The sequence below is a fragment of the Rattus rattus genome, chromosome 1, assembly GCF_011064425.1.
Source record: "Rattus rattus isolate New Zealand chromosome 1, Rrattus_CSIRO_v1, whole genome shotgun sequence".
In the NCBI taxonomy this organism is placed as follows: Eukaryota; Metazoa; Chordata; class Mammalia; order Rodentia; family Muridae; genus Rattus; species Rattus rattus.
In genome coordinates this window covers 272,310,082-272,336,994 of record NC_046154.1, presented here as the reverse complement: position 1 = coordinate 272,336,994, position 26,913 = coordinate 272,310,082, and the positions used below count along the sequence as shown (strand labels likewise).

At 54.4% G+C, this 26,913-nt stretch overlaps 1 protein-coding gene across 2 annotated transcripts; it reads left to right on the top strand.

Annotated features, from left to right (window-relative positions):
- The first annotated feature begins 380 nt into the window (after positions 1–380).
- Positions 381–26,687, top strand: Faim2 (Fas apoptotic inhibitory molecule 2). Of its 2 annotated transcripts, none has more exons than XM_032886385.1 (12): positions 381–648; positions 2,784–2,979; positions 6,441–6,508; positions 6,879–6,943; positions 7,311–7,364; positions 13,138–13,188; positions 13,468–13,507; positions 14,030–14,067; positions 14,674–14,761; positions 14,959–15,054; positions 16,491–16,544; positions 25,100–26,687. In XM_032886385.1, exons 1-12 carry the CDS (start codon positions 634–636, stop codon positions 25,247–25,249), a joined length of 915 nt encoding a protein of 304 aa, XP_032742276.1. In that variant the 5' UTR covers positions 381–633; the 3' UTR covers positions 25,250–26,687. The 2 variants fall into 2 exon arrangements, with proteins under 2 accessions (XP_032742276.1, XP_032742268.1); XM_032886377.1 differs by having other exon boundaries at positions 385–648; positions 6,405–6,508.
- The last annotated feature ends 226 nt before the right edge of the window (positions 26,688–26,913 follow it).

The window sequence follows — 26,913 nt, the reverse complement described above, 5'->3', positions numbered from 1 at the left end:
TCTATTGCTTCCATTTTACAAGTGGGAAAACCAGAGCAAGGGGAGATGGGGGCAAGGGCTGGCTAAGGTCCCGGAACCCTGATAGAAAGCAGAGTAGACAATCCATCCAGAACTTTCTCAGTCAATGGTGAACGATGAAATAGACGATGAAAGGGTTGTGGAGACAAATTGAGGCCATCCGAGCAGGGAGGGAGAACAAGGCCGAGGCTGGTGGCTGCTTGCGCTGAAATGAAGCCCTTATACAAGCTCTGTACACTGGCAGAGAGAATCAGCTGGTCGGGTGTCAGGGAGTCCTGGTGCCTCCTCCCACCCCCGCGGACCCATCCACCTGCTGCTCCACAGTGCAATGCTCCCCGGTCTCCTGGGGTGGCTGAAGTGTGTGGGAGACGCAGAGGAGGTCAAAGCGCATGTCTTGCCCGCTCTCAGGTCCGCAGCATCCTGCGTCCGTCCGCAGCAGCATCCTCTCAGGCCCTCCCCCTCCCCCGTGTGCGGATGGTACGCTCCGCTAAGCCTGGCCGGGTTGCAGTGGATGTTGCTAGAATCCACGCGGAGGAAAGAAGAGACGCAGGCAGGCTGCGGTGACCCAAGCGGCCACCCCCCGCTTCAGGGACCCCTTCCTCCAGAGACGACATCATGACCCAGGGAAAGGTAGGGGCGTGTCCCCGCCGCCTGCACCACCCTCCATTCGCTGGACCCCTACTTCCCTGCTATTCTGGAAAAGCTTTCCGAATCACTTTAAGCATCCTCTCCTGACTCCGGTGCAAAGGTCCTTGTGGTCTTTTGCTGATGTCAAGAGGACCAAACAGCCCGTTTCAAGGAATAGGCTTAGGACTTTTCCCAACCCCAAGGCTCTCCTCCCCTCTTCTGTCTCCCACCCCTTGCTGTAGCATCACAGAACTCAGTACCCTGGGCTCTGTTAGGAGCCAGACTGGGTGAAAGAAGGAATGAAGGAGGAGAAAGGGGGAGGGAGGAGGGGGAGGGGGAGGAGGGAGGGAGGAGGAGGAGGAGGAGGAGGAGGAGGAGAGAGAGAGAGTGAGCCCCCTCTTGGGGGCCAGGGTGAGCCTTCCTTGAGGGGCAATGACTGAGTGCCGGACCCATCCACTTTAGGGTCATCTTTCTCTCCCTCCAGACACCCCCCACCCCAACTCTTTCATTATTCCACTCTGGATAACAGCATACATCTCCTATGACTGGGAGTTACTATGGCAACCCCACAGAAGGATGCTTTGATTTTTGTTTTGGCCAGACACGGGACTGACTGGAATAAAAACATTCTCCTGCCTCCCCACATCAATACACCAATTTTAGGTCTGAGCTACAGGGAAGGGCCTGGGCAGGCTTGGGTGGTGCAGATGGCTTATGTAACATAAACAGCCTGTGGAATTATACAACCGCCAGGGCCTGGGGTGAAGGGGGAGGGTCCCCTAGCCCTCTGACTAGAGGTGCTAAGGATTCAGCAGGGAAGACAGAAGAGGGCCCTCCCGACACCTTACTTTTTTTTTTCTTTGATACCGGCTTCAGGACTAATGGCATCCCTCCTCAGACCCTCAGACCCTTCTGTGTTCAAGTTCCTCAAAGGCCTCCAAATGATGTCATTGGGTGATAGTACTTCCTAACGCTGGCCACTTGGGAATGCCTTATGTGAGGGGTGGTAGGGTCCCAGATGTTCTGGGGTTGGGGTGAGTGGAAAGGGGGCGGGGCTAAGGCAGCTTCCTTAGACATGATCCCTTCAGTCTAGGTAAGGGAGTCAGGGAGCCTGGAGGCAGGAGACACAGAGCTGAGCCTCAGGAAGTGGAGCCTCGCCTTCCACGCTCACCCCACTCTACAGTCAGGAACTAGCTCCTCTTTCTGTTCTGGTGGTAAGGCGCCTTAGTTCTTCAGCCCCTTGCTCCCAGACTCCCACAGTTTTTTTGTTTGTTTGTTTGTTTTTAAGGGTGTGGGGTGCTATAAGGCTCCTGAGATCCAATTGTCTCCGAGCTGTAGAGGGAGTGAAGTCACGGGGGGCTCCTCAATTGTCTGCCTGCAAGGACCAAGGTCTTTTCCTTCCTGGCACACTGTCCCTTTGCCACTCCCCTCCTGTATTTTCAACCTGACAGAAAGCAGCCGGTCCCCAGGGACTGAGCCTGAGCCCTGCAGCCCTGGGCGCCACGTGTGGCCCTGGGACTTTAGACGTCACTGTGATTCTGAGTTTCCTAGATTGGTAGACCGGCTGGGCATGGTGACACAGCTTTAATCCCAGCACTTGGGAGACCGAGACGGGTGCATCTTTGAGTTTGAAGCCAGCCTGGTCTACAGAGCAAGTTCCAAGACAGCCAGGGCTATATAGGGAAACCCTATCTCAAAAACAACAAACAAATAACCAAAAAATAATGATCATGTGAAATAAAATTGGTTGAAGACAGTGAGCGAGTTGGAAAGACGATGAGATAGGAGAACCTTTTGTTCAGTTACAGGGTCTCCTATGGGTCAGGCCCTCCACCAGAGCGCAGGGCAACTGCAGGACCACAGAGGTCCAGTCCCTTCCCCAGGTGGCTCTTTGGCCTCCATAGGCACGCTGGTGGATTTCCTGCTTACTGTCTTACCTATCTTTTCCTTGGCTGGCCCCACCCCTCTGAGATCAGTTCCATGGGCTCAGAACCCAAGGGAGGGTCTTGTCTGTCCCACTCCCTAGCACAAGTTGGAAGAGCACCTAGGTAGATTCCAGGAATCAAGGGGCTGGCGGGGAGGAATTACGAGTCTCTGCCCCTGGCAACTGTCTCTCTCTCTCTGCCTCTACTCTACAGCTCTCTGTGGCTAACAAGGCCCCCGGGACTGAGGGGCAGCAGCAGGCAAATGGAGAGAAGAAGGATGCTCCAGCAGTGCCCTCGGCACCACCCTCCTACGAGGAGGCCACCTCTGGAGAGGGGCTGAAGGCAGGGGCCTTCCCCCAGGGTCCCACAGCTGTACCACTCCATCCAAGCTGGGCCTATGTGGACCCCAGTAAGTCTCTAAATGATGAAGGGGTAGAGGGAGCAGCGGACACAGATGGGTAAGAGGAAGTTGCAGAGATCACGTACTTGGTGTCGTTGTGCAGAACATTAGACAGTGGCTTTGGGGGGGTTGTTCTGAGGACGGCTAAAAGGGAGGAGGGAGGAGAGATCCACTGCAGGGTGCTCTCAGCAAGAGAAGAGGAGACTCTTTACAAATCACTAAGCTCAGCCAATCGGAGAGGACCATAAGGGACAAAAGCCAAGTTCTAGTCTAGTCTAAAAAGGCCCTCATAGAGCCGGCAGTGGTGGTGCGTGCCTTTAATTCCAGCACTTGGGAGGCAGAGGTAGGCAGACCTCTGTGAGTTTGAGGCCAGCCTGGTCTACAGAGTGAGTCCAGGACAGCCAGGGTTACACAGAGAAACCCCATATAAATTGATTGATTGATTGATTGATTGATTGATTAAAATGGCCCTCATAGAAGGGACACAGACCAGGGGTTGGCAGAGAGCAGAGCAATCAGGAGGGGTTAGTGAAAGTCCACACCACAGACATAATCTTGACTGTGCAGGTGCCCTCTAGATGGGGTACAGCATTTATATACTGACTGTTCTGAAACTGTGGTGGGATCAAGCCTCTGTAAGGCCTAGGGTTATCAGAGAATAAGGGACAGGGGTTCCCTTCCCAGTTTCTCTTATTATTTCCCATCTTTCCCCTGGGTTTTGCAGGCACAGGGTGGGGTAGGTGTGTGAGAACTAGCTACCTGGCTGGCCAGACGTAAGTCACCAGCACCTTTATCAATAGTGACAGTTCCAGGATCCTAATAGTGGCACCTTGACTGTCTGACTGAGCAGTCTACCAGACCATTGCCACTGACTGTGAGGAGGGATCCTTAAGTCCTCAGCTGCAGGCTGGTGAGATGGCTACGCAGGTAAATGTACCTCGCTCAAAGCCTGATGACCTCAGTTCTATCCCCAGGTTCCAGGGCAGACGAAGAGAACTGACCCCTGAAAATTAGCCTTTTACCTCCACATGTGCTTCAAAGCATGCATACACCCAAATCATAAACACACACACACACACACACACACGCACGCACGCACGCACGCACGTGCATACATGGTCAGTCATGTACTTGCATATAACAATAACATAACTTTTTTTTTTTAATTTAATTTTTCAGACCATTCGGGGTTTCTCTGCTGCTCCTCCACTCTGCCCCTCCCCCCCCGTGACTCTCACTGCCCGTAAAGTTCTAGAAGGGATCTGAGGACAATACCCCTCACAGAGCCTCTGCTCGTTAGGAGTGAGCGACCACCATGGTCCGTGTCTCTTCCAAAAATGCCCCTCGGTCCAGAGCGCAGATGCCTTACTCCAGTGAGGCCTACTGGAAGGCCCGTGCAGGTGGGGGAGCTCTTTGCCCTCCCGTCTCTCCTGCTCTGGTTGCTGGGGTGGATGCTTTATTTAAGGACTACCCTCTAAGCTGTTATGGTGGCAGGGAGGCTGATCCCTGCAGTCGGCAGGTGACACCCATTCGCTCGTGGGAGGTGTCACGTCTGAGCTCATCCCTGGGGATGCAGAGTCCTGTCTGTGACTCTGCTCCCGTGAGCTGCCTGTCATGCTCGTCTACCTCAGTGACTCAGGTATGGCAACAGACAGCTGGGTAGCTCCCTGCCCTACCTATCAGGTTCTCTGGGCTTCTGAAGTCTTTCTCTCCAGCCCCTCCGTCAAATACCCCTTTAAGGCCCTCCTGCCCACCCCACATCTGTCTTCCTGGTCACTTACTGCTCTCCCCACTCTGATTCCAGAATAAACTATCACCCAGCCTCTCTCTCCATGATGATTGGGGCTCCAAGAACCAAGTTCTGATATATAAATGTCCCTTCCCTCTTGTGTCCCCATTGCCTTCCCTGGACACTCCAGCTCCTGTGACCAAGAATCAGTAAGGGACACTCAGTCCTCTCTGCTGAGCCATCTCACCAGCCTGCAGCTAAGGACTTAGGGTCCCTTCTCTCAGCCAGTGGCAATGGTCCTGTAGTCTGCTCAGCCAAGGTGCCACTGCCGGGATCTTGGAACTGTCATTATTAGTGAAGATGTTGGTGATTTACATCTGGCCAGTCTATCAGGGAAGATGTCCTGTATCCATGTGGAGCTCTGAAGAGCATCTCAAGTTAGCGTGTGAGGAGGAGACGATGAATGTCCCCCAGAAAGCACCTGGTGGGCAGGGTTCAGGAGCAAGTAGTCAGGTAGCTGAACAAACGTAGTCACGTCTGAGAACTCGGGATGGAGGACCGCTCAGGATGAGGGGTGGCTGGAAGACTCTGCTCACCCTGGCATCCTTAAAGGAACTTAAACTCGCCTGGCATGGTAGCATATGTCTATGCCCAGCACTCAGGAGATGGAAACAGGAGAATTTCGAGGTCATCCTCAGCCGTATAGTGAGTTCAAGACCAGCCTGGTCTGCTTGAGACCACGTCACGGAAAACAAAACAAGGAACTTGAACTTGAGGGATGAGCAGGACAGGAGCCATTGAAGAGTTCCAACAGTGCAGTGCCACGGTCATCTCTGAGAGACTACGGCAGGGGCTGTTGCCGGGAAAGAAGGGAAGATTAATCAGACCTGATGGGCATAGTGAAGGGGACCAGAGTGGATTCCTTCAGGGCTTGAGAATGGCCCTGAGGAGGGGCACCAGGGCAAAGACAGTGTAGCCTCCGCTAAGCACAGATTATGCAGAGTTTCTGTTTTATCCAACTTGATCTCCGTGAAGTGGACCCTTGCCCAAACCAAAAGAGCCTCAGAAGGCACAGGGTCGCACGGCTCGTCCCACAGGTTGGTAGATCCACCTGTGGGTCCATTTGGCTGTAGGGTCTTTACTCCTGCAAAAGCCAGAGCTTTGGGATCAGGCCTGGACCCCACCCACTGTGTTCTCGCTCTTTCTTGACCTCTTTTCCCAGCAGCCCCTGGTTTACAGTTGAGCATCGGCAAGCCCAGCCCTTCTACCCTAGCCTTCAGTCCCCACCCATGGGCCTTAGAGCAGCCAGAGTCAGGCAGGATGTTTGGTCCCAGGACACATTGTCTGGCCAGGAGACGTGGCCGTTCCTTGCTGATTCGAAGCAGCCGGACTATCCAGGGAGGGAGATGGGGACACAAGAGGGAGGGGACATTTGTATAACACAGCTTGGTCCCCAGAGACCCAACCATTGTGGAAGGAGAGGATGGGAGATAGCTCATTCCTGGAATCAGGGAGAGTAAGAAGTGACCGGAAAGACAGATCGATGTGTGGTTGACAGGGGTGGTCAAAGGGGTATTTAACAGTGGGGCTGGGGAGAAAGATTTCAGAAGCCTAGAGAGCCTTTGACACTGTCATGTTAAGTTGCAACCTTGGCATGAAGGCCGGGTTGGCAGCAAACTCTCAGAGCCTCTCCCCACCTACCCAGGCAGCAGCTCTGGCTATGAAGGTGGTTTCCCTGCAGGACACCATGAGCTTTTCAGCACCTTCAGCTGGGACGACCAGAAAGTTCGTCAGCTTTTCATCAGAAAGGTGACCACTTCTCCCAGGCTCTGGGCTGGAGAGAGGGCAACGAGGGATTTGGGACCCTATGTGGGAACCCCTAGAATGACCTTGGCCCCGCCTCTGCCCGCAGAGGGTTTTCCCTCTCTCCCGCCATCCCAGCTCATGGCTCCTCCTGGCATGTGTTTCTGAGGTCTCACCCAAGGCCCCTGCTCTTTGTCCTCTGGGGTCTGGCACCCTTCCTGTTCCTCCACTTGTCTGAATCTGCCCAGCAACCCTGTGAAGGAGGGCGGAAACATCCAGTAGGGAGGTCTGGATTCAAATGAATCCCTGGGAGCTGGGGTCTCTCAGAGATTTGCTGGGGCTCAGGGCTGCCTAAACTGGTCATTGCCTCCCTTAGGTCTATACCATCCTGTTGGTCCAGCTGCTGGTGACCTTGGCTGTGGTGGCTCTCTTTACCTTCTGGTGAGTTAGCAGTGTAGACAGATGCCTTCCGGGAGGGCCATGTGTTAGGCCTGGAGCAGGGGGACTCCATCAAACCTCCCCTGGGCTATCCACTTGGAGAGATGAGGGGCCGTGGATATCCTCGTGCTGGATGGAAGGTTGGGTGTGCAACACGTGAGAAGTTCCTCAGACAGTGTGAGGTGGGCAGTCCCTCCTGCCCATGATGCTTCATTTTGCTCCAGTCACCCACCCAGGCTCCCCTAGGTCCCAGCCTGCCCATCTAGAGCCCAGTCCCACCTCCTTCCTCTGAGTCCATGTGGGGAAGGTACAGGCATTGAGCAGAAACAGACCTGGGGTAGCCTCTGACTCTGCCCATCTTTTTCTACAGTGACGTCGTTAAGGACTATGTCCAGGCCAACCCAGGCTGGTACTGGGCATCCTAGTAAGTATTCCCCACTCCAGTTTCCTATCTAGAGATGCCCACCATGCTTTGTTGAAAGATCCAAGCCATGATATTCCCACATCCGAGGGGGGATGGCCTCAAAGACCCCTAGTTGGCCAGGAGCGACTCTTGGATTGTTCAGATGTGACAGCTGGGGTGGGGGTGGGGGAGGTGGGAGTCCCTACACAGGTTGGCGAGGGGTGGGGCTAGGGCCCTGAGATGAAGAGAACTGGTACCTTGACCCTAGGAGGGAAGGGACTGGAATACTTTGACCTTCTCTAATGATAATGTTGCCTCTCCTATTAACATTGTTATTAATACTTATGAAATTATTAATCATAAGAGCCACCTCTTAACGAGCACCTAATTAAGGGCTGGGCATTGTTTTGTGTGCTCCGTGTACAGTATTGCATTTGATCCTTAAATCTAGTAGGTATGATTACCTCAGAAGACCTTAAGACTCAGAGAGGTTGGGTAATTTGCCCAAGATCACACAGCTAGTCTGTGGCAGAGTTGGGTTCAAGTTAAGACTTGAGCTTTTAATCCCTCTGCCTGGCAGTCCCTCCTGCCCTCTAGCCACTTGGCTGACAGTAGTCCTGTACTCTTTAAGGAACATGGAAGGCAATTTGCAAGAAAAATCTTGAGGCTGTAGGTGACTTGGACCCTCCTTCCTAGTAACTAAGGAATAATTTTGGGTATTCCAAGGCCAGAACCATCCTAGACTCAGAAAACGCTTCTCTTTGTGATCCCCATTAGTGTCCAGTATGAGCCAGCCTTGCACTGGGGCTACTGGGCAGAAGGCCTCTGCCTGTAGGAGAAGGTGGTGGGTGGTGTGTATGTAAAGGAGCTTGCGCAGGGATGGGTGATGCAGACTTTACAGGGTGGACAGGATCAGGAGCATCGATGCAAGGGGCAAGACTGACAGACGGACAGGAGGACATGTCAGAGAGCAGCAGGGCCCTCGGGACTAAGCACCAGGACATCATGGCAGAGGAGCCGACACACTGACTGGCCCAGCCTGTTCTTCAATAGGAGCTGGGCTGAGCATAAACCCCCATGAGCTTCCAGAGCCCAGAGTGGGCTCATCGTTAGCACAAGTGGGCCAGAGACTTAGCAGTGAGGAAACTCTTCGCAGGATTCCAGGAGTGAAGACATTCGTACAGAGTCTTTCCTAGGGCCCAGGACAGAGGGACAGACAGCAGCCCAGGAGGGGTGACTGAGTCCTGGGAATTGGGAGGTACTGTGCGTACATCTAATGAGGCCCCAGGGATGGCCACCTCGGCCAGCCCACACAACAGGTTGGCATGGTTCCTATCACGTCAGCACCGTCTGGTAGACGTAGGTCCCCCTGAGACCTTGGAAATGGTGTCTTGGCCCCTCTTCTGTGACAGTCTGTGGGATTCCATGTCCTGAGTTCCTGATGGCAGGGACAGCTCAAGGAGGTGGGCAGAGTCCATTGTACTGTGCCAGAGAGGTAGGGATGGGGAGGGAGGGAGCATCTGGCCTTGGAGTGGTGACATTCAAAGAGAAAGCTGTGATGAGCAGGTGGAGAGAGGTGGGAAATGGGTGTGGCCTGTGCTCTCCTGGGACAGCCACAAAGTTCTTCCACCAATCTGCCACCTCTCCCTGCAGACCTGAGGGTCTACCCTGCTCTCCACACCCCTTTAGTCTCCCCAATCCTGCCTCTGAGTCTCGCCTCCTTACCTCCTGTGTATCAAATGCTCCCTGAGGGCTCCTTTGTTGTCTCTTCCTGTTGGGACAGCATTCACAACAGTGAGAATAAAACAGCTCTTTTTAATGCGTGGGGCGCCATGCCAAGTGTTTCATGTATAGTTTTAACAACCCTGCCAAGCAGGTGCCGCCATGATATCTCCATTGCACAGATGAGGAAACTGAGGCAGAGAGAAGCCCCCCCCCCCCGAGCATCAGAGCCAGAGCCAGGGTAGAAAGCAGGAACTGCCTGACAGCCACATGCTTGCCTACTGGCTGTAGCCCCAGGGGCTAGGGCAAGTCAGCTGGGAAAGGCCAGTGGGGTTTAGTACCTGGTCTTTTGCCTGAGTCTCAGTCCCTGTCCTGACACTGAGCAGACTGTCTCAGGCCCCGGGGGCTGAGGCCTCGGCAGGAAACCAACTGTTCTTGTTCACACACAACCCCTCTCTTTGGGCCCCAACAGCCCTGGCTTCCTCAGGGTCCCTCTCCACTGGGTTCTCTCCTAATTGTCTGATTGCTCCCACTGAACATGGTGTCTGTGGCAGACCAGAGAGCAGCAGGCAGAGGAGGAGAAGTGTGAGGTCAGGGCTGGGGTGACGGTGGCTCTCGGCGAGTCCAGCACGGTGCCAAGCCTGTGCTTCAGCTGCACTTCCCACCAGGCCTCCCGGAGCCGGCAGGCGGTCTTACTGTTCTTCAGTACAGGGGGCTGGCACTGGCTGTTGCATCCCTGTCCATGGCCACAAACTTGTGGGCAGGCCTGGGACAGGACTTCTGGCACGGGCTCCAAAGCTGTATCATAGTCTTTGGAATCCTGAGTGTCTCTGGCCTTCCTTCCGATGCCCATCTTAAGGGCTGAGGAACTAAGAGAGCTCAGAGAAAAGGACAGGAGGCCCTTGGTCCCTGGAAGCTTCTGGGCTGTCCAGAGTGACAGGAGACACACAGCCAGGGGTTCTGTTACTGTCATAGTTGTTGCAGTGACTGAGCCGTGACTCAACCGAGACCCTATGGAGCAGGTGCCTGAGTATTTCCTCTAGGGACAGGAGGGATCCGTTGTCCTCCATGTGCAGGGCGGCCACAGCTCTGGCACCTGGCACCCGATGGCAGTGGAACCTCGGGGGCCCGCAAGCTTCGCATTCCTGCTTTGTTACTGTTTTGGTTTGGCCTTTTCATTTCATGCAGAAATATTTGAAGAGCACTTCCTGATGCCAGGCTCCAGGTTAGATGGCAGGAAAAAAGAAGTAAGCCGAAAGCTGGCCTCTAGGTGCTACAAGGCGAGCAGGGGCCGCGTGAGCTGAGTCGCCTGTGCTCCGGAGGAAGCCATGTCAGAGGGGGTCTCGGTCTTGCCCGTGGAGTGATGGGCATGTTTCGAGGGTGCAGAACAGGTTGGGATGAGAAGCGGCAGGGTGGATGAGGAATGGTGACAGCAGAGGTGAGGAGCCAGCACTGGGTGGACTGTACCGCAGGCATCGCCAAGTCACTGGGGGAAACGTGTATTGTGGAGCGGGGAAGGCTGGGCTGCAGGAGGGCTATAGTCCCAGCCAGAGAGAAAAAAAGAGGTGGCCCAACTTCAAAGGGAGATGGCTGGACGGAGGGGAGAGTGAAGTCTGAGGGGGAGGCTGTGCAGACGCAGGTGATTAATTGGGTGTGGAGGGAGAGCGAGTGCCAAGATGCTGATGCTGAGGCCTCTGGCTGTGACGCTGAATGGCTGGATGGCATCCTCGGCAGTGGGGGGCTGTGGGGGGGAGGGGCGGGGGCAGAGGGAATGCAGAGCTCAGCTCTGCCCCACCACATCCGATACATTTCTGAACAGCTGTTCTGTTCCCTGGGCAGCCAAGTAGATGTTCCAGTCTAGTGCTGAGAGGGAAAAAATGGAGATCTAAAGTATGGGCTCATCTGTTTGGGCGAGCGAGGGGGGCGGGGGAAGAGTCTGCCTTGAAGAACCCAGGTCTTTTAGAGGTGCCTTAAAGGAGACTGAGAAGGAGTGGCCAGGAAGGGAGGAGGAACCCCAAAAGTGTGTCATTGTGGAACTGAGGAAACAATGGGACCAGACATCAAGCTCAGGTAACGCAAGGACCAAGTGACAACTGGACTCAACAGGGTCACCCTGATGTGACAAAGCCAGCTCTCGTTACATGGGGCTGAGGCCAGGTTGTTGGGCCGGTTGAAGAGATGAAGACACACTGAGTAAACTCTCTCAGGAGAGCTTCAGAGAGGCAGCTCCTGGCTGGAGCTAGAACCAGGGAAGATGCTGAATGAAGAATGGGGAGTAGTCAAGGAGGTTAACGTGGGAGACCAGGTGACCCTAGGAACATTAAGTAAGCTGTCACTGGGCTTTTGAGGGCCTGGAACCCAAAGCCCAGACTAGGGCATTGGCCTGGGAAAGGGTTGAAGGACAGGACGCCTGGTAGTGCTACGTGAGGTTTGCAGATGGTGGTCCAGGAGCGGCAGGATCCTCCCTGGTTATCTCAGATCCTTCTGGAACAAAGCAGAGAGTAAGGCAGCCTGGGAGATCTGGGGAAGGAAGAATTGCTGTCACGGAGGGCAGGCGAGATTCCGAGGAGATGGGGAAAGGACTGCAAGGCCACGCTGAGGGACTGCTGAGGGTAGAACCCATGTGTTGGTAGTCAACGGTCTTGAGAGCTCAACTCCCATCTTCCATCACCTTATCTTTGACCCTTACTCTCCAAACAAACAAACAAACAACCCACCTGCTAGCCACTTCCCACTGGGCGATGCGGCTGCTGCAGCCTGGTAGGGAAGAAGAATAACAAAATCAGCTAAGGAGATGTGGTGGAGGGAAGGCGGCCCCCTGCAACCAGAGCACCTTGGTTTCAGCCCTTCTGAGAGAGGATAGCTTCACGACAGCAAGTCGCCCGACCTCATCTGTAAACAAAGTCCATGAAGAAGGGAGGATCTTGTCAGTATTTATTAAACACAACCCAAAACAAACATCCATCCAGTTCCCCTGGCCCACGTGGATAGCTCCAGGCCAGCCAGAGGTGCATGAGGAGATCTTGCCTCAAAAGCTACATAAATAAAAACAATAAGTATCTACCCAGTAATATTTTAGAGTAGCTTTTAATTTGCCTTTTAGTTATCTATTATTTCTGAGGCAGAGTCTCCCACGAAGTAGGCTAGCCTCGGACTCTCTAGTAGATCGAGATGACCCTGAATTCTTGGTTCTCTGACCTGTACTTCCTGTGCACCAGATTGCGTCACCACACCACGGTGCCCAGCGTGAGGTTTTTTTTTTTTGTTGTTGTTGCTTTTGGGGTTTTTTTTTTTTGGTAATGCAGGTGTACGTGTGGGAGTGCACATGCATTCATGTGGATCTGTGTGAGCGTGCATGTATACGTGTGCATATGGAAGACAGAAGCCAGTTTGGCGTGTCTCCTCAGGAAAGCCATCCACCTCCTTTGAAAGCCTCATTGGCCTGGGGCTCTCCAGTGAGGCCAGACGGCCGGCCATCAAGCTGAGCCCCTGAAAACCCCATTCCTGTCTTTGACTCTCTGAGAGCTGGGACTCCAAAACGTGCTGCCATGCCCAGCTTTCTACCCCAGTTCTGGGGACTGAAGGCAGGTCCCTCGTGCTCGCTGGCTACGTGCTTCTCCCTCCCAGCCCCTGTGTGTGACTGAATGTTTTAACTGAGGTCTCTTAGCCGACCGAGCAGGGTGATGAAGTCTGCAGTCTCGGGACACAGGAGGCTAAAGAGGGAGGCTCACTGAGAGTTCGAGGCCAGCCTGGACTACATAGTGAAACTGTGCTTCCAAACCAAACACACAAACACCACAGGTCTCTGAGGCCTCTTGGGTTGCGTGGTAACAGCAGAGGCTGTAGTTCCTAAGATTTAATGAGGTGGGCCTGTCCCACCCAACTCTACCTTCCTCTTTTGGAATTGGACCACCATCCTGCCCATTGCCGAGTCCTAGGATGACCAGGCCCTTCCCTCTGCTCTTGCCATCCTGCCTGGTGCAGTTTGGGTAGAGGTGGCAGCATGGGACCAACTGCTCGGTGGACGGCCTCAGGAGAGACCCTCTGACTTGCCCACCTGTCTCTCTCACAGTGCCGTGTTCTTTGCAACATACCTGACTCTGGCTTGCTGTTCTGGGCCCAGGTAAGATCGTGACTCGGTGAGGGAGGGGGCTGCCTGTGGGACTATTAGTAGGATCTTGAAAATCTGCTCTGAGCCCTGCCCTCCACCAGGGCGCTGTGCAGCCCTGAGAGGGCCTCATCCCTCTCTGAACTGGAGTCAAACTGGCCAACCCTTCTGCCCTTCACTTTGCGCCTCTGAGGCAGATGGGGCCGATGGGAACATAAGACGGTTTCCAAGGGCAGAAGAGGCTCTGCGGAGTGCAGAGTGTGTATCCTCTGAAGCCCATGGCTTGCCTTTCAGGAGACACTTCCCTTGGAACCTGATTCTGCTGACCATCTTTGTAAGTGACCGGGATGACAGATGCTGAGTGGGAGAGGAGGCAGGACAGAGGCAGCACGGGTTTCGAAGGCCAGAGAGTCTGAACAGGGGACATCCGATGTGAGGGCCCCTGTGGAACAGGTGTTGAACCCTTCGACTACCAGAGCATCCCATCGGTCCCTCTCAGTGGGATGAACGCCCCCTCCCCCTCCCTTGCCACCCTGTGTTCCCAGTCTCCTGTCCTTGGGAGATTGTGTGGGAGTTCCAGCCAGAAGCAGGATAATGAAGAATGAAGGTGCTCCCTGGGAGAACAAGGCTGCCGAGGAGATAAAGGGACAGCTAGCCTGAGAAGCCTGCAGGCTAGCCAGGGAAACACTGTTTAGCTGGGCTTCCATCCTGAACGGAAACCCGTATGGTGCAAGAAAACCAAATGTAGCAAGGCAGGCTCAGCACAAGGATTATATGCATAGGGTGGAAGCCTGGGCTAGAACTTGAGGGTGCCTGGGGCCCCGGGTAACATCCCTTTGCCCTGCTCTTCTTGCAGACCCTGTCCATGGCCTACCTCACTGGGATGTTGTCCAGGTAAAAAGGACAGGAGCGGCCTAGGTAGTCATGCAGTCAGGGTCTGGCCACATCCGAGGGAAGCTCTTCACAAACCCATCTTTCCAGGGAGCTCTTAGATGGGGGAGGGACCCAAGCAGATGGGCTGCCTTGGCTTAGATGTCTCCTCCTTAGGCACTACAGGGCCAGGGGCTCCAAGACCCAAGTAGGCTGGTGGGGTTGGGATTAGGGGTGGTGGCAAGGAAGATGATATCATCAACAGGTTTTTTTTTTCTTTTTCTTTTTTTCGGAGCTAGGGACCAAACCCAGGGCCTTGCGCTTGCTAGGCAAGCACTCTACCACTGAGCTAAATCCCCAACCCCCATCCACGGGTTTTAAAGCCCCAGGTTCCTGGTGACGTAAACTGCCCTCAGACACCAACATAAACTTGCCTCGCTCTCTGCCTATTCGAGAGCTTCTCCCTAATAGTGAGTGACAGAGAAACCTGAGAAAGCTGTGAGTCCTGGGAACGGGACGGGTTGGGAGCATAGGTCATGAGGTCAGCTTCTGGTAGGACAGGTCGGTCCTAGGAGAGGAGGGATGGGGATGGGGATCCTACTGACCGATCGCCCACCTGCCCATCCTCAGTTACTACAACACCACGTCTGTCCTGCTGTGCCTGGGCATCACAGCTCTTGTCTGCCTCTCAGTCACCATCTTCAGTTTCCAGACCAAGGTCAGCCCTGGAGCTGGTGGGCATGGGAGGGCACGTGAGCCAGGGGTCTGTGTGGGGCTGAGGAGAGGCAGAGGGCTGAGTCGGGTGTGGGGATACTGCCTGGAAGAGGGATGCACCGGGTTATGGGTGCAAGTGCAGAATTTGCGGGTGTCAGCCTCTGGCCCGCACACTGCCGACTGCCTCCCTGTGTCCTGCAGTTTGACTTCACCTCCTGTCACGGTGTGCTGTTTGTACTGCTCATGACTCTCTTCTTCAGTGGACTCCTCCTCGCCATCCTCCTGCCCTTCCAATATGTGAGTCTCAGCCGACCAGTGAGGGAGGGAGAGAAGGCCCGATGCTCAGGGTGCACGCTCCCCTACCCCTGCAGGGCAACCCAGGGCCAAAGCCTCACAGCCTGCCACCCCGTCCAACCCTCCTGGCACCTGCCCCCAGGTGTATTGGCAGCATACGCAAGCAAACAAGGAGGCTTTTCTTGGCAGGCCTGGGCACCTGCCCAGCTCTCTGAGCCGCATCCGGCTTCACTTTCACGGTCCTCTCCTGCAGGTGGAGGGAGGGGCAGGGGGAGAAGAACTGTAGCGGAGAAAGATACAATGGGGCTCCAGGGCCCAGCGGGTTCAGAGGCCCTCCTGAGAAACCAGCTAAGTTCAAAGAGGCAGACTCTGGCTAGACAGCAGGAGGGGAATGAGTAGATTCCCAACCCCATCTTGCAAATGCCCACCCACCGGAGGGCTCTTCCCGGGGACTCCGATTGGCATCCTGCCTGCCCGAAAGAATGCCTACTGTGTTGCAACCAATGCTCGGGAACAGATTGGAGACAATGGCAGGTGGTTTAAATCCTAAGAACACAGGAAGGAACGTGCTGGATCTATGGCCACATCCGGTACCTGTTCTCCCATGGCCTCTTGTCTGCCAGGCTGGGATGGCACTCCTTATCCCCTCTAACACACTTCCATACTGCCCAGTCCCCGCCTCCAGGCAGCTGGCACCCAGTCTAGGCTGTCAAGATTGATTTTGGCATTTTCTTGGCTCTTCCCAGGATCCTGTTGACCAAGGGAAGGGCTGGAGCTGGCCTGGGGGCCTCTATGTATCTAGGATGGGGAGAGGGCTACAGGAAGGAGCCCCAGAACTTCAAAGAACCCTTTATTGACCCATGTTGAGCTGAGGGGATGCCTTTGCTTCCAGGAACCTTCTAGAAAGTTTTCTGGAAGGGATACGCAAGGGGTAGTGCTAATATGGCACCTTACAGTTGAGACGTTAGCGTTCAGAGTCGGGGTAAGCCCAGGCCCTGGCCTCCAGAGGCAGGACCATCATGCCCCTCTGGTAGAGACTCCAGATGTCTCCACGTCCATACCCACCCTGACTGACTTTTCCCCCCTGAGCCCTGGTTTCCAAGGCACAGACAGATAGCTCTGTGGAGGAACAGGCAGACCCCAGATAGAACAGGGATGAGCAGGGACAGCAGGAGGGGCCTAGAGCCAGACTGGCAAACAGGAGGAGTCGCCCTGGGCCAGCCTGAGCCTTGGCTGTGCTTTGAGGGAAGGCATGCCAAGTCTGTCTCTCCATCCATCCACAGTGAGCACCCCGAGAATCACAAGCCTCCCTCAGACTGGGGCTTCTTAAAAAGGAGTAACCCCAATTCCTCCATCCTCCAGACTGAGCCTTACCCCCAACTTCTGGCACCTCTGCCAGCCCCCTCTTTAGATACTAAGCCTGTCTTTCCTCTCCACAGGTCCCCTGGCTCCACGCCGTCTATGCTGTGCTAGGAGCGGGTGTGTTCACGTTGGTGAGTTTGGCCGGGCTCCTGGGGCCACCTTCTCAGCTTTGTGACTCTCTTTCTTCAAGCCCTTCCACCCTGTGTGTCTTCCTTACAGTCTGTGTGGAACCTTTCCTACAGCATCTGAGGGTAGGGCTGGTGTGACTTTACATTCCGGGAATTCTGTCTCGTGTCCAAGGCACACTCTCTGAGCACAGTACAGGAATGTTAGAGCATCAGGGTAGAAGCTGGTGGCCAGAGGGGACTTGTGACCAGGACTTTGGGCATAGCACAGGGATATCCTGCAGTGTGGACCAAATTAGTCAGTCCTAGAGCAGTGTGGGAAGAGTCACATGCCTGGCAAAAGGGGGCTCATTTTTCTCTATCCTCACCAAATTCAGTGAACAGTGAAAGCAAACTCATTTCCTTACATGTGCACAATACTTATTTGTCTTTTAAAAAACGAACTGGCGGAGGTTGGGGATTTAGCTCAGTGGTAGAGCGCTTGCCTAGCAAGAGCAAGGCCCTGGGTTCGGTCCCCAGCTCCAAAGGAAAAAAAAAAAGAAAAAGAAAAGAAAAAAGAAAAAATCGAACTGGCCTTGAACTTGCGATCCCCCCACCTCAGACCCTAGAGTCTGGTATTATAGGCACGCACCACACCTGGGGCTCAGCTAATATTTATCCAGCACTCATTCGTCCTCCACCGCCGCTGGCTCTCTCTCGTTCCAAATTCTCACACCACACCTAGCAGATAGGTCCATCTCTGCCCAGGTTACAGTGAAGAGGAAGTTCAGAGATGTCAAATAACATGCTGAGGTCATCCCGGGCATCCTGGGACATGGTAGGACCAAGCTGGGAATGTGGAGCTCTCATTCCAGAGGCCAGGTGGAGAGTGCCTAGAAGCAGATGCTCAGGCAACATGGCCAAAGATGGGAAGATACCACCCAAGGCAGCCCAACATATCCTCGAGTCAGGTGGACCCCAATATATGCCTCAGGATCACCCAAGAGTCAAGCAGGTGCCCATGACATCATGGGGAGCCATCCAAAGAGATATGTCTTCACGGTGAATCAATGGCTGGCTGGACCTTCTCTCTCTCTCTCTCTCTCTCTCTCTCTCTCTCTCTCTCTCTCTCTCTCTCTCTCTCTGTTTTGCTCAGTTACCCTAAGTGGCTAGAGTCCCAGGTTTGTCACAAATCCTTGCACTGTGGCTACTCTGTGCCATTCCCAGTCCTTGAGGTCCCTAAGAGAGAAGGAACTTCTCCTGGCTGAACTTGGGCAAAGGATGGACAGAGCCCTCTCTCAGTCTTGTATGGAGGGGAACATGACAGGTCAGAATGCTGAGGTCAGACAAGAATCAAGGCAGGGCAGAACTCAGGATGGGAGAAAGGAAGAGAGCAAAAATCAGGGCCACCAACCCCCCTGGGGCAGTAGCATCAGGAGGCCTCAGGGAGCAGCCCTGGCTGGGGACAGGAGAAGTCATGCCAGTGCGAGGGAGGCCGTGGAGCTGGAAAACAGCCTGTGGAGGGACAGGTTACAGCACATGTGGAGGCTGCAGGCAGGTAGGGCTGGGTGGATGGTAAGCCTTTAAATCTGTTTAATAAGCCCTCGTGTTATTAGAGTAGTGAAAATAATCCCAGCCGTCTGTCCCACCCATAGCGTTCTGTAGAACCCTTTCACACCCGAGGCTTCATTGTGTCTTCTTACCACAAGGAAGCAAGGCCCGTACTGATCTAATGGACAGGTCCAGGCACGGGTGTCCCAGGACCAAGGTGTCCTGAACCTGGTGTCCAGTGCCTCTGTGGCCGCCTGCAGAGAGGGTATACCATTCCCGTCCTCTTTGTCAACACCACCATCATCGCTACCACCACCACCACCGTCTTCACCATCATGTGCTGACTTCTCTGCTAGACCCTTGTGTCAGCATGGAGTGTAAACCCCACAAAATATTCCTAACACACATCTCCCTGAAGCTCTTGTTCAGATAGAGCAAAACCTCCTTAGGAATCTGTTCATCTCCCACAGTGCCCCACCCCACCCCAGTCCCCCCTTCCCCCAGTTGTCTGCTCCCACACTCTCCTGTGTGCCTTTTCCAGGGCAGGGACTGAAGTCTGCGTTTGTGCACTGCATGCTGAGGGTGAGCTCTTCCACCAGGCTTCTTCCCCAGTCCGCTGAGCACTGTTATCCAGCTCACCAGCAACCTCCAAGGGGACAAGCCCAGCAGGCAGTCTCAGCCCCCCTCAGCCTAACTCAGCAGAAGCATCCTCCAGGCCTCTGGGCTCCTGGTTTTTGATTAGGCGGGTCCCATCATGGCCTTCCCTGGGTCCCTGAGTCTTTCCATTGTTTTCCCTCAGGACCCCAGGCTCGCCCAATACTTTGGATTTTAGGCTTCATTCTGATGACTATGAGTTGACATCTCGAGCCCTGGTGTCTGAGTTCCACACTAGAATGTCCGGTTGAGTAGTCAGGGTGCCCATTTGAAATCTGACTGACCCTTGACCCTCTGCCTTTGTGGCCTGTCTCAGAGTTCCCACTCAAGGCAAATTCCTTGGCAGCTCTCTCCCTTCCGACACCCCACACATCAGACTCAGTTGGCTGCAGGTCTCATGGCTCTACCTCCATTCTGCAGGCTAAGCACTCTGCCAACCTTCAGGGCCCTTCTTTTCCAGGCTTGTTGTGATCCCCCTACAGCCTCCCCTGCTGTGCCCACTGTCTCTGGCCCAGGCGGCAGGCAGGGGTGGGAATCCCCTGCTTCACATCCAGCAGATGGCTGCCCCCCTCCCACCCCACAGGCCCCCTCTGAACTCCTCCTCTCCAGCTCTACCGAGTCCCTTGCTGCCTAGGCAGAGCAGGCTCGCTTCACGCCCAGGATCCCACACCGATCTGCTCCTCTGTCCCCTGAGACCCTCCCAGCTTGCTTTCTTCTCACTGCTTTCTTTCCTTTCCGACTGAGCACTTCCACACTCAAGGGCTGCTCCCTCCTCCCAGAGCCCTAGCCCTGGAGACCCTATCTCTTCCTGGGATGGACGATACATTCTGACTTTTTCTGATCTGTTTGCTTTTCTCCAGCCACTCTTGTCTGTACATGGGTATAGCCCCAGCTCCCAGAACAATCTAGCACACCCCAGGTGTTTGTGGGGTGAACAGATGCCTGAGGAGCGAGTGGGGGCAGGGATCTGAGGCACTGGGATGGCCCAGCAGTGTCCCGTGTGTGAGTCACAGGGAGGAGGAGGAATTTTGGTGCCCAGTGACCCCCATAATGTCTCATTCAATTAATGCAAGATGGTTCGGACCGTCTCAAAAGTTACATAAGTTGAGAGAGTCCATGGGTGGGCCCTTCTGCTTAGAGACGAGAAGACATGCCCTTGCGTGCTGTCAAGCATGTAAGAATCCTGTGTCTTCAGCTACCCCAAAGAAGGTCCGGCCAGGTTAAAGCAGCGTGGATCCCTGAAGCCTCGGGTTTTGCTAGAGGGAGACAGGCTTTTGGCCCCACCCTGCACAGTTTCTGCCCAGCCCTACAGCCTGGCCCATGAGTTTACCTCTCAAGAAAGCACCCAAAGAGAGAGCACTGGTGGGGAGAGCATGTGAGAGCCGCTCCAACACCTTTGAGCTGACTCACCCTCTTCTGCTAGCATTCAGTCCTGGCATCCAGCAAGGGGTAGGGGTCAAGCTGCAAACTCAAGGCTGAGTGTGGGAGAGACAGATGTAGGAGGGGCAGCCTCTCAAGGCCTGACCAGAACCCCAAGAAGCCTTGGCCTCCATGATGGGTGTCCCTACCCTGAAAGACGGAGGAAGCTCTCAGGGTCAGAGCTGAGGGTTCTAGGAGAGAGGCTCTGGATAGTCTCGGTGTCTGTAAAGCCCAGGCTGGTGGAATGGGGAACGTGCCACGGAGGGTCCAGGGCCTCATTGGACACTTCCTGTTGTCCCTTTCTCGTGCATCGTTGACGGGGCAATGGTCGGGTCACAGCTGCGCTGAGTGCCCTTGCTTTGTCTGACTGCAGCACAGAGAAAGGGTCCCATTGTGTCACTAACCCACAGAAGGCTAAGTGGGAGGAGACATCCCAAAGGCCAAAGTCAAACCTCCAGTTGTACAAGGGGGAGCAGGGCACCCGATGGGACCAGTCCTGGGTACCCTTCAACTAGGAAGCCTGGGTTTTTCTTTTTTTTTTTTTTTGGTTCTTTTTTTTGGAGCTGGGGACCGAACCCAGGGCCTTGCGCTTCCTAGGCAAGCACTCTACCACTGAGCTAAATCCCTAACCCCCTGGGTTTTTCTAAGCAAAGGGCTGTGTATGCATCTCATCTTACCTCACCCCACCTTGCATCTCTCAGCATCTGGGGACAGCTGTCCTCTTGGCTATGCGATGGGGGCAACTCTGTGCCCCATGACTGTCTGTGCCTCACTCATGTCAACAGATGATAGGGGACAGTAATGTGACATTTATCACAGAGGCTTAAGCAGGTATTTTAAAAAAACAGTCACAAGACTGTGCTGGTTGTCACCTTAACCCTTGTGTTTATAAACTGTACTTTGTAATATATGAATACTCTATTCCTGGGTTTCCACTTTTAAAAATCTTAAATGCGGATGAAGCTAACATTTTGAGCGTGCCCCTTGGCTTCCCGAGTGGCAACCATGACGGGCAGCTGCTGTCTTCCTCAACTATTGTATGGACATGTTTGTCTTCAGGCTCCTGAGTCACAAATGTACTTTTGGGCAGTTGTGTGATAAGGTCGTTTCCGCAGGTCGCTTTCTTCTCGTGGTAGCAGATATCAGAGAGGTTTTCCGACTCCGTTCTGCGTCAGTTTGGTTAACTGGCCCCTGTTGACAGGCTGGGTAGTTTCCAGTAAAGCTCTGTCAGAACCTGCCCTGTAAGAGCAGCCCGGGGCTCACAGCTCCTGCACTGCACTGCGTTGCGGGGTCTGTAGGATGGACTTGGTTCCGGACCGGTTCGTTTGGGGTTGGGGTGGGGGTGGGGGTTGTCCAATGACCTTTTCACGGGGGTCACATATCAGATACCAGTTGTTTACTTATGGCTTATAACAGTAGCAAAATTAAAGTTACAAAGTAACAGCGAAATTTTGTGGTTGGGGTCACCACAACGTGAGAAACTGTATTAAAGGGTTGAAGCATCAGGAAGGTTGAGAAGCACTGGTGTAGGTGCAGCCCTACTGTGTGGTGGACTAAAACAGACACCCTCAGCTCCTCTGCCCTGTGAAGGTCCCTCTTAGACCCCTTGCAAACCTACTCTGCTCCCGTCCCACCAGAGAAGGGGTGAGGGTCAGGTTCCATCACCAGACAAGATACTATCAGCCAGCCATTTAAGTCTCTAAGACCCCTGACGTTATAGGCCAAACAGTGCCATGCCCACCTGCCAGGGCACACAGGGACTGTTTATACATTTGACATATATTACTCCTGGTCCTGCACTGCCTCCCCATCCCACACACTCATGCAGAGTCCTGTGTCCAGCTGGCCTCCAACTCAACCAAGGGTCACCCTTCCGGTGTCAACAGCTGCACTTAGTCTGCAGCTAGTGTGTTAACTGGGAACAGGGTAACCTGCTGTCAGCTCAGGATGTTGACAATACTCCCCATTGCCTGGGGAGATGCTAGCCAGTTATTTCTCCTTTGTGCTTATGGTGGGACTTTTAAAAAAATTATTTTACATTTAACTGCAGTGTGCTTGTGTATGCACATGCCGCAGCGTGTGCGTGGAGATCAGAGGGCCACTTCTAGAAGTCAGCTGTCTCTAACGTGTGGGTTCTGGCGATCAGATTCAGGCCGTCAGGCTTGCTGGCAAGTACCTTTATCTGCCGTGCTGTCTCTCTGGACCTTATGATGGATCTGATGATGTTTGTGGCCCTCATTAAACTGTTTCTTCAAAGTCAAGTTCCCTGGAACACAGTAGGTGCTCAGTTCTGTGAGGGCAAGTTCCCTGGAACACAGTAGGTGCTCACTAAATATGAGTGTGTGCAAATAGGTAGAGAGCTCCCAGCTGGCTCTCAGGAGTGAGTGGTAGCCCCTTTGGGATGGGCCTCCCCAGCTAGTGTCATGTGGAGGAGAATCCAGGGCCAGGAGCCAAGGGATCAGGCAGCAGTGGGTCCACTCTTGTTTGCAGCCAGCTTCTGGGAGGCCACTGGGTGGGTGCTCCTTGGAGGGGCACCCCCAGACCTGATCAGGTCCAAGCCTTCTAGGTCGAAAGATTCGGTTTCATGAGCTCACCCAGGGGTGACCAGGCTCCGGGAAAGCAACCAAGCGCTGCTGATTGATAAGCCAGCTCAGCAATTTATTAACTTATGCTTGGCAGCTGTGCCTGTTAAACAGCTCGCAGCCTTTGAGCTGGCCCCTCTGCCTGCTTGCTCTCTTTGCAGAGGAAATTTCACTTAGAAAAGCCAGATCTCTTTGCTGAGTGCGACCAACGGCGGCGTAAAATGATAGTTTAGAGTAATGAGAGTCAGGGATTGTGTGACCGTCGTCGTTGCTCTCCTGCTCTGTGAAGCGAGGGCTCTGAGGTCACATGATGAAGTTGACTGGACCCTCAGCCTTCCAGACTCAGTCTGTGTCGCAGGGGGTCCAGCCCTTAATGCTGCTGAGCTCAGAGGCCCGATCCATGCAAACAAGGCCCCCTCAACCCTTACCACAGCTCGTTTTCCTCCTGTTAAGGCCATGCAGATTCCCCTCAGAATCTCTCTGCCTCTCCGACATGATGTGGAAGCCACCTAAGTCTCATTAGCAGCGTCTGCCTATTCCTGGGAGGGTACCGCTCCCACAGATGCCTCAGTAAAACTCCAGTAACAGCCACCATTCATTAGGTGTCGGCTGTGTGCCAGGCGTCCTGGGCACAGTATGGTTATCACGGTCTCAGAACGGCCTCGGGAGACAAGCACCCTCATCTCTGTTCAGCGCTAGGGAGTCCGAGGGTTGTTCATTCTCCCAGCTGGGTGGGTGGCGGCAGCAGGACAGAGTCTCCAAGTGAGGTGGCACAGACAGAGCTCAGAATCACCCTCCACATACAGCACATGCTGGACTCGCTCTTTGATGGAGTCTCTGGTCCCTGTGTTTTGTGATGTTGGCATAGAGGGCAGGGACCCCCCTGGGGTGCTCTATGGGCTACATATAACACAACTCCAAGGAGTCTGGGTCCTGGGTTAAGGAGGGAGTGAGAGAAAGGGGTTGGGACGTCCTTCAGCCTCACTCCAGCCAAACACAGGCTTCAAGGTCTGGTAACAGCCCCTTGTCACCTACAATGCTCCCCTACCTCCCAATCACTTAATTCTTCACTGTTCACAATGGTCCAGCAGGTCCCCAGGGCTTTCCAGGGCTCTATCCCAGGTCCACGCCTCCTTCACAGCTGAGGGGAAATGTCACCCCTCCTAGGACACCTTCCCCCTGAATGATCAAGAGCTCCCCCTCCACAGCCCTAATTATAGCATAGACCCGGGTTCCACACAATCATCTCATAGCTCTCCCTCCCAACATTAGGCAGTGGGCCTAGCCTAACTCACAGACATGTCCTCTGTCGGTTCCGACTCAGTTCCTGGCGGGCGGCATTTGTGTGACTGTATGTGAGGAGCCCAGAAACACGGGCCTTCCGACGTGTGGTGGAGGAGCTAGGCACAGAACCCGAGTGAATCTAAAGAAATCTTACCGGTGCCGATTGATGCTGCTTCCCCTTTTAGACCCCGGGAGACTCTGGGGCCTCGGTCCTCTGAAAGATGTCCCTGCCTGCCTGATTTTATGTGTGGCACGCAAGGGGTTTCTGCAGCCAAGACTGAACCTAGAGGAAAACCATGGGGAGGGGGAGGGTGTCTATGGTCAGAGGGAAGGGCTGGGGACAGAGAGGAGCTGTGGCTAAGGGAATCTGTTAGGCCTGGAAGGTTCCCTGGGAGAGCAGAAAACTCACTGGTGACCCTGGGTGCTACAAAGGGTGGCAGGGTGGAGCGGACGCTGTGGCTAGCCTGCTCAAAGCCTGGATTTGCCATTTCCCCACATGGGTGAACTTAGATAAATATTTAACATCTCTGGCCTCGGTTTCCTCTAGTAATGACAATTCTATTCCAAGGAGCTTGTGTCTGGAAAGTGTATAACATTAACCACTCACACCCCAGGTTACCGGGAACGTGCATTCCTCCCCCCCCCACTAAAAAAATATGTAGCAGTGCCTAGAAAACCAGCACGAAGTCTGTTTGACAGAGAAAGCCCCCTGCCTCAGGAAGCCCTCTCTAGCTGCAGCCACACCCACACAGGGCAGCTCCCCCTTAGCCCTCAGCACTGCAAGGGGTAGCGGGGAGCACTTTGTAATACTCTGGGGTCACTCTCCTCTCACTAACAACCTCTTCCTCCCCCCTGCCCCGCATTCCCTCAGCAGGCAGAGATCCTACCCCTTTGCTGTATTTCTGCCTGGAACAAAATAAGTGCTCAGTAAACGGGGGCGGGGGCAGGGGGTGGACGTAATCAGGGAGGAAGGTGTTGGGAAAGTTCTGGCTGTTGCAGCCAGGTCACTGAACACCCAGATAATAAGCCAGCAGCTCAGCCCCTCAGGGTCGCAGACTGAATATGTGACTCTTATCCTTCCCTCTCTTCTAGTTCCTGGCATTTGATACCCAGCTGCTGATGGGTAACCGTCGACACTCGCTGAGTCCTGAGGAGTATATTTTTGGAGCCCTCAACATCTACCTAGACATTATCTATATCTTCACCTTCTTCCTGCAGCTTTTTGGCACCAACCGGGAATGAGGAGCCCTCCCCCCACCCCTGCCCTCCTTCAGAGAATGCCCCTCCCCTGTCCTGTGACCCTCTCAGAGCTCCTGCAAGACCAGACATAAACTTGCTGCAGCCAGCTTGTGTGCAGCCGCTCCCTCCTGCAGCCAGCCCTTACCTCGAGCCCTCTGCAGCTTGTACATATGCCATCCTTGGAGCCCCGCAGATCTGAGGCCACAGCATCCCCCCGTGGTGCCCCCGGCACCCGATTGCATCTTCCAAGTGGCACAGTCATGGCTGAGGGCATCTCTGGGTTTGCAGAGACCCCAGAAATGAGTGGGAGGAGCCCAGAGGTGGGAAGGAGCCCCCAGGAAGCCTGGCTGAGACTGTGACCCCCCCACCAAGTCTTGTAGGGCTCCATTTTCTCTTTCAGTTCAAGGAACCAAGCTTTGTAAGAAAAAAAAAAGGCTGAGGGGACATGGCGGCTGGAACTTGAGAATGGGCTCTGTGGTACAGGGCGAAGCTTTTCCCACCGCTGTCACTCTCTCAGCTGTAGGCTATTTGCTCATTCTAGGGACCTGAACAATATAAAAGGAAGCTGCTGCTTTCATTACTTGCCTCAGTTTGCCCTTCTGGGTCATCCGGGTCATAGAACAGGGGGATATGCTAAGTCTGTCCTGAGCTCCCAGGCAGGGGAAGGCAAGGAGAAGCTGGGAGGGTGAACTGGGGCTGTCAATCAAATCCCATCCATTGGAAAGGCTCGTATGACTGCAGGACTAAAGCCCATCTCTGTTTCCCCACTCTGCTGTTACCACAGGCCTGAGGGGAAAGTGGGGTAGGAGATCTGGTGGAAGCAGTTCTGTCGTCTGGACTAGCCCTTACCCGGGGCTGCCGTTCAGTCTCCTCCACACCGATTTCCTAGGTCTTCCCCTATCTTCTGCAGCATTCTGTCTTATCTCCCGCAGGCCTCCTGCGGCCCTAAGAGCAGAGGTATCCATCTTTATCCCTCCCCCAGCTTCCCTGGCCACTCAGCCCAGAGTCCCTGGGCCCTTGCCCCCTTATCTCCACATCTCTGTAATTTGGAAGCTGTCCAGCTAATGGTCACAGCAAGAGCCAGTCCCCTGAGCCTGTCCCGGGTGATGAGGCCAGAGCTCCCTCCTTATCAACTTCCAGGCTGCTGGGATCTTAGGCAGAATCGTGCGTCAACCATCCTGCCCTGGCTGAGTGCCTGCTGCAGTGGGGACCAGGGACCCACACCTGGGGCAGCATGCAGGCTGCACATGCACACGGCCAGCTCTAGGCCAGTGGAAAGTTACTGGGTGAAGGCGAGAAGGTTCTGGGTGGATGTAGAGGACCCTGTTTGCCCCAGGAAAGGGGACTAGGTAGCCTATCCATTCCCGCCCCAGCCCCCGCCTCTCCCCACCCTGCCTACTCTCTAGCCTTCAAGAAATATTACAGAAGCATTTGAAGTTTTGTTCGATCTTGGCTATTTGAGGAGGGAGGGTGGTACAGAGGGGCGGTTGGGGTGGGTGGTGGTGTAAATGAACCCACTGCTGCAGTCCAGACTCGTCTTCCAGGGTTATCGACACATCCCCATGGCAGAGGTAAAGCCGAGTGGCTGAGAAAGGCTTGGACAAACCCTAGTAAACCTGAAGGACGCCAGCTATTTCTTCCAGTCTGAGTCTGGGCTCCACTGAGAC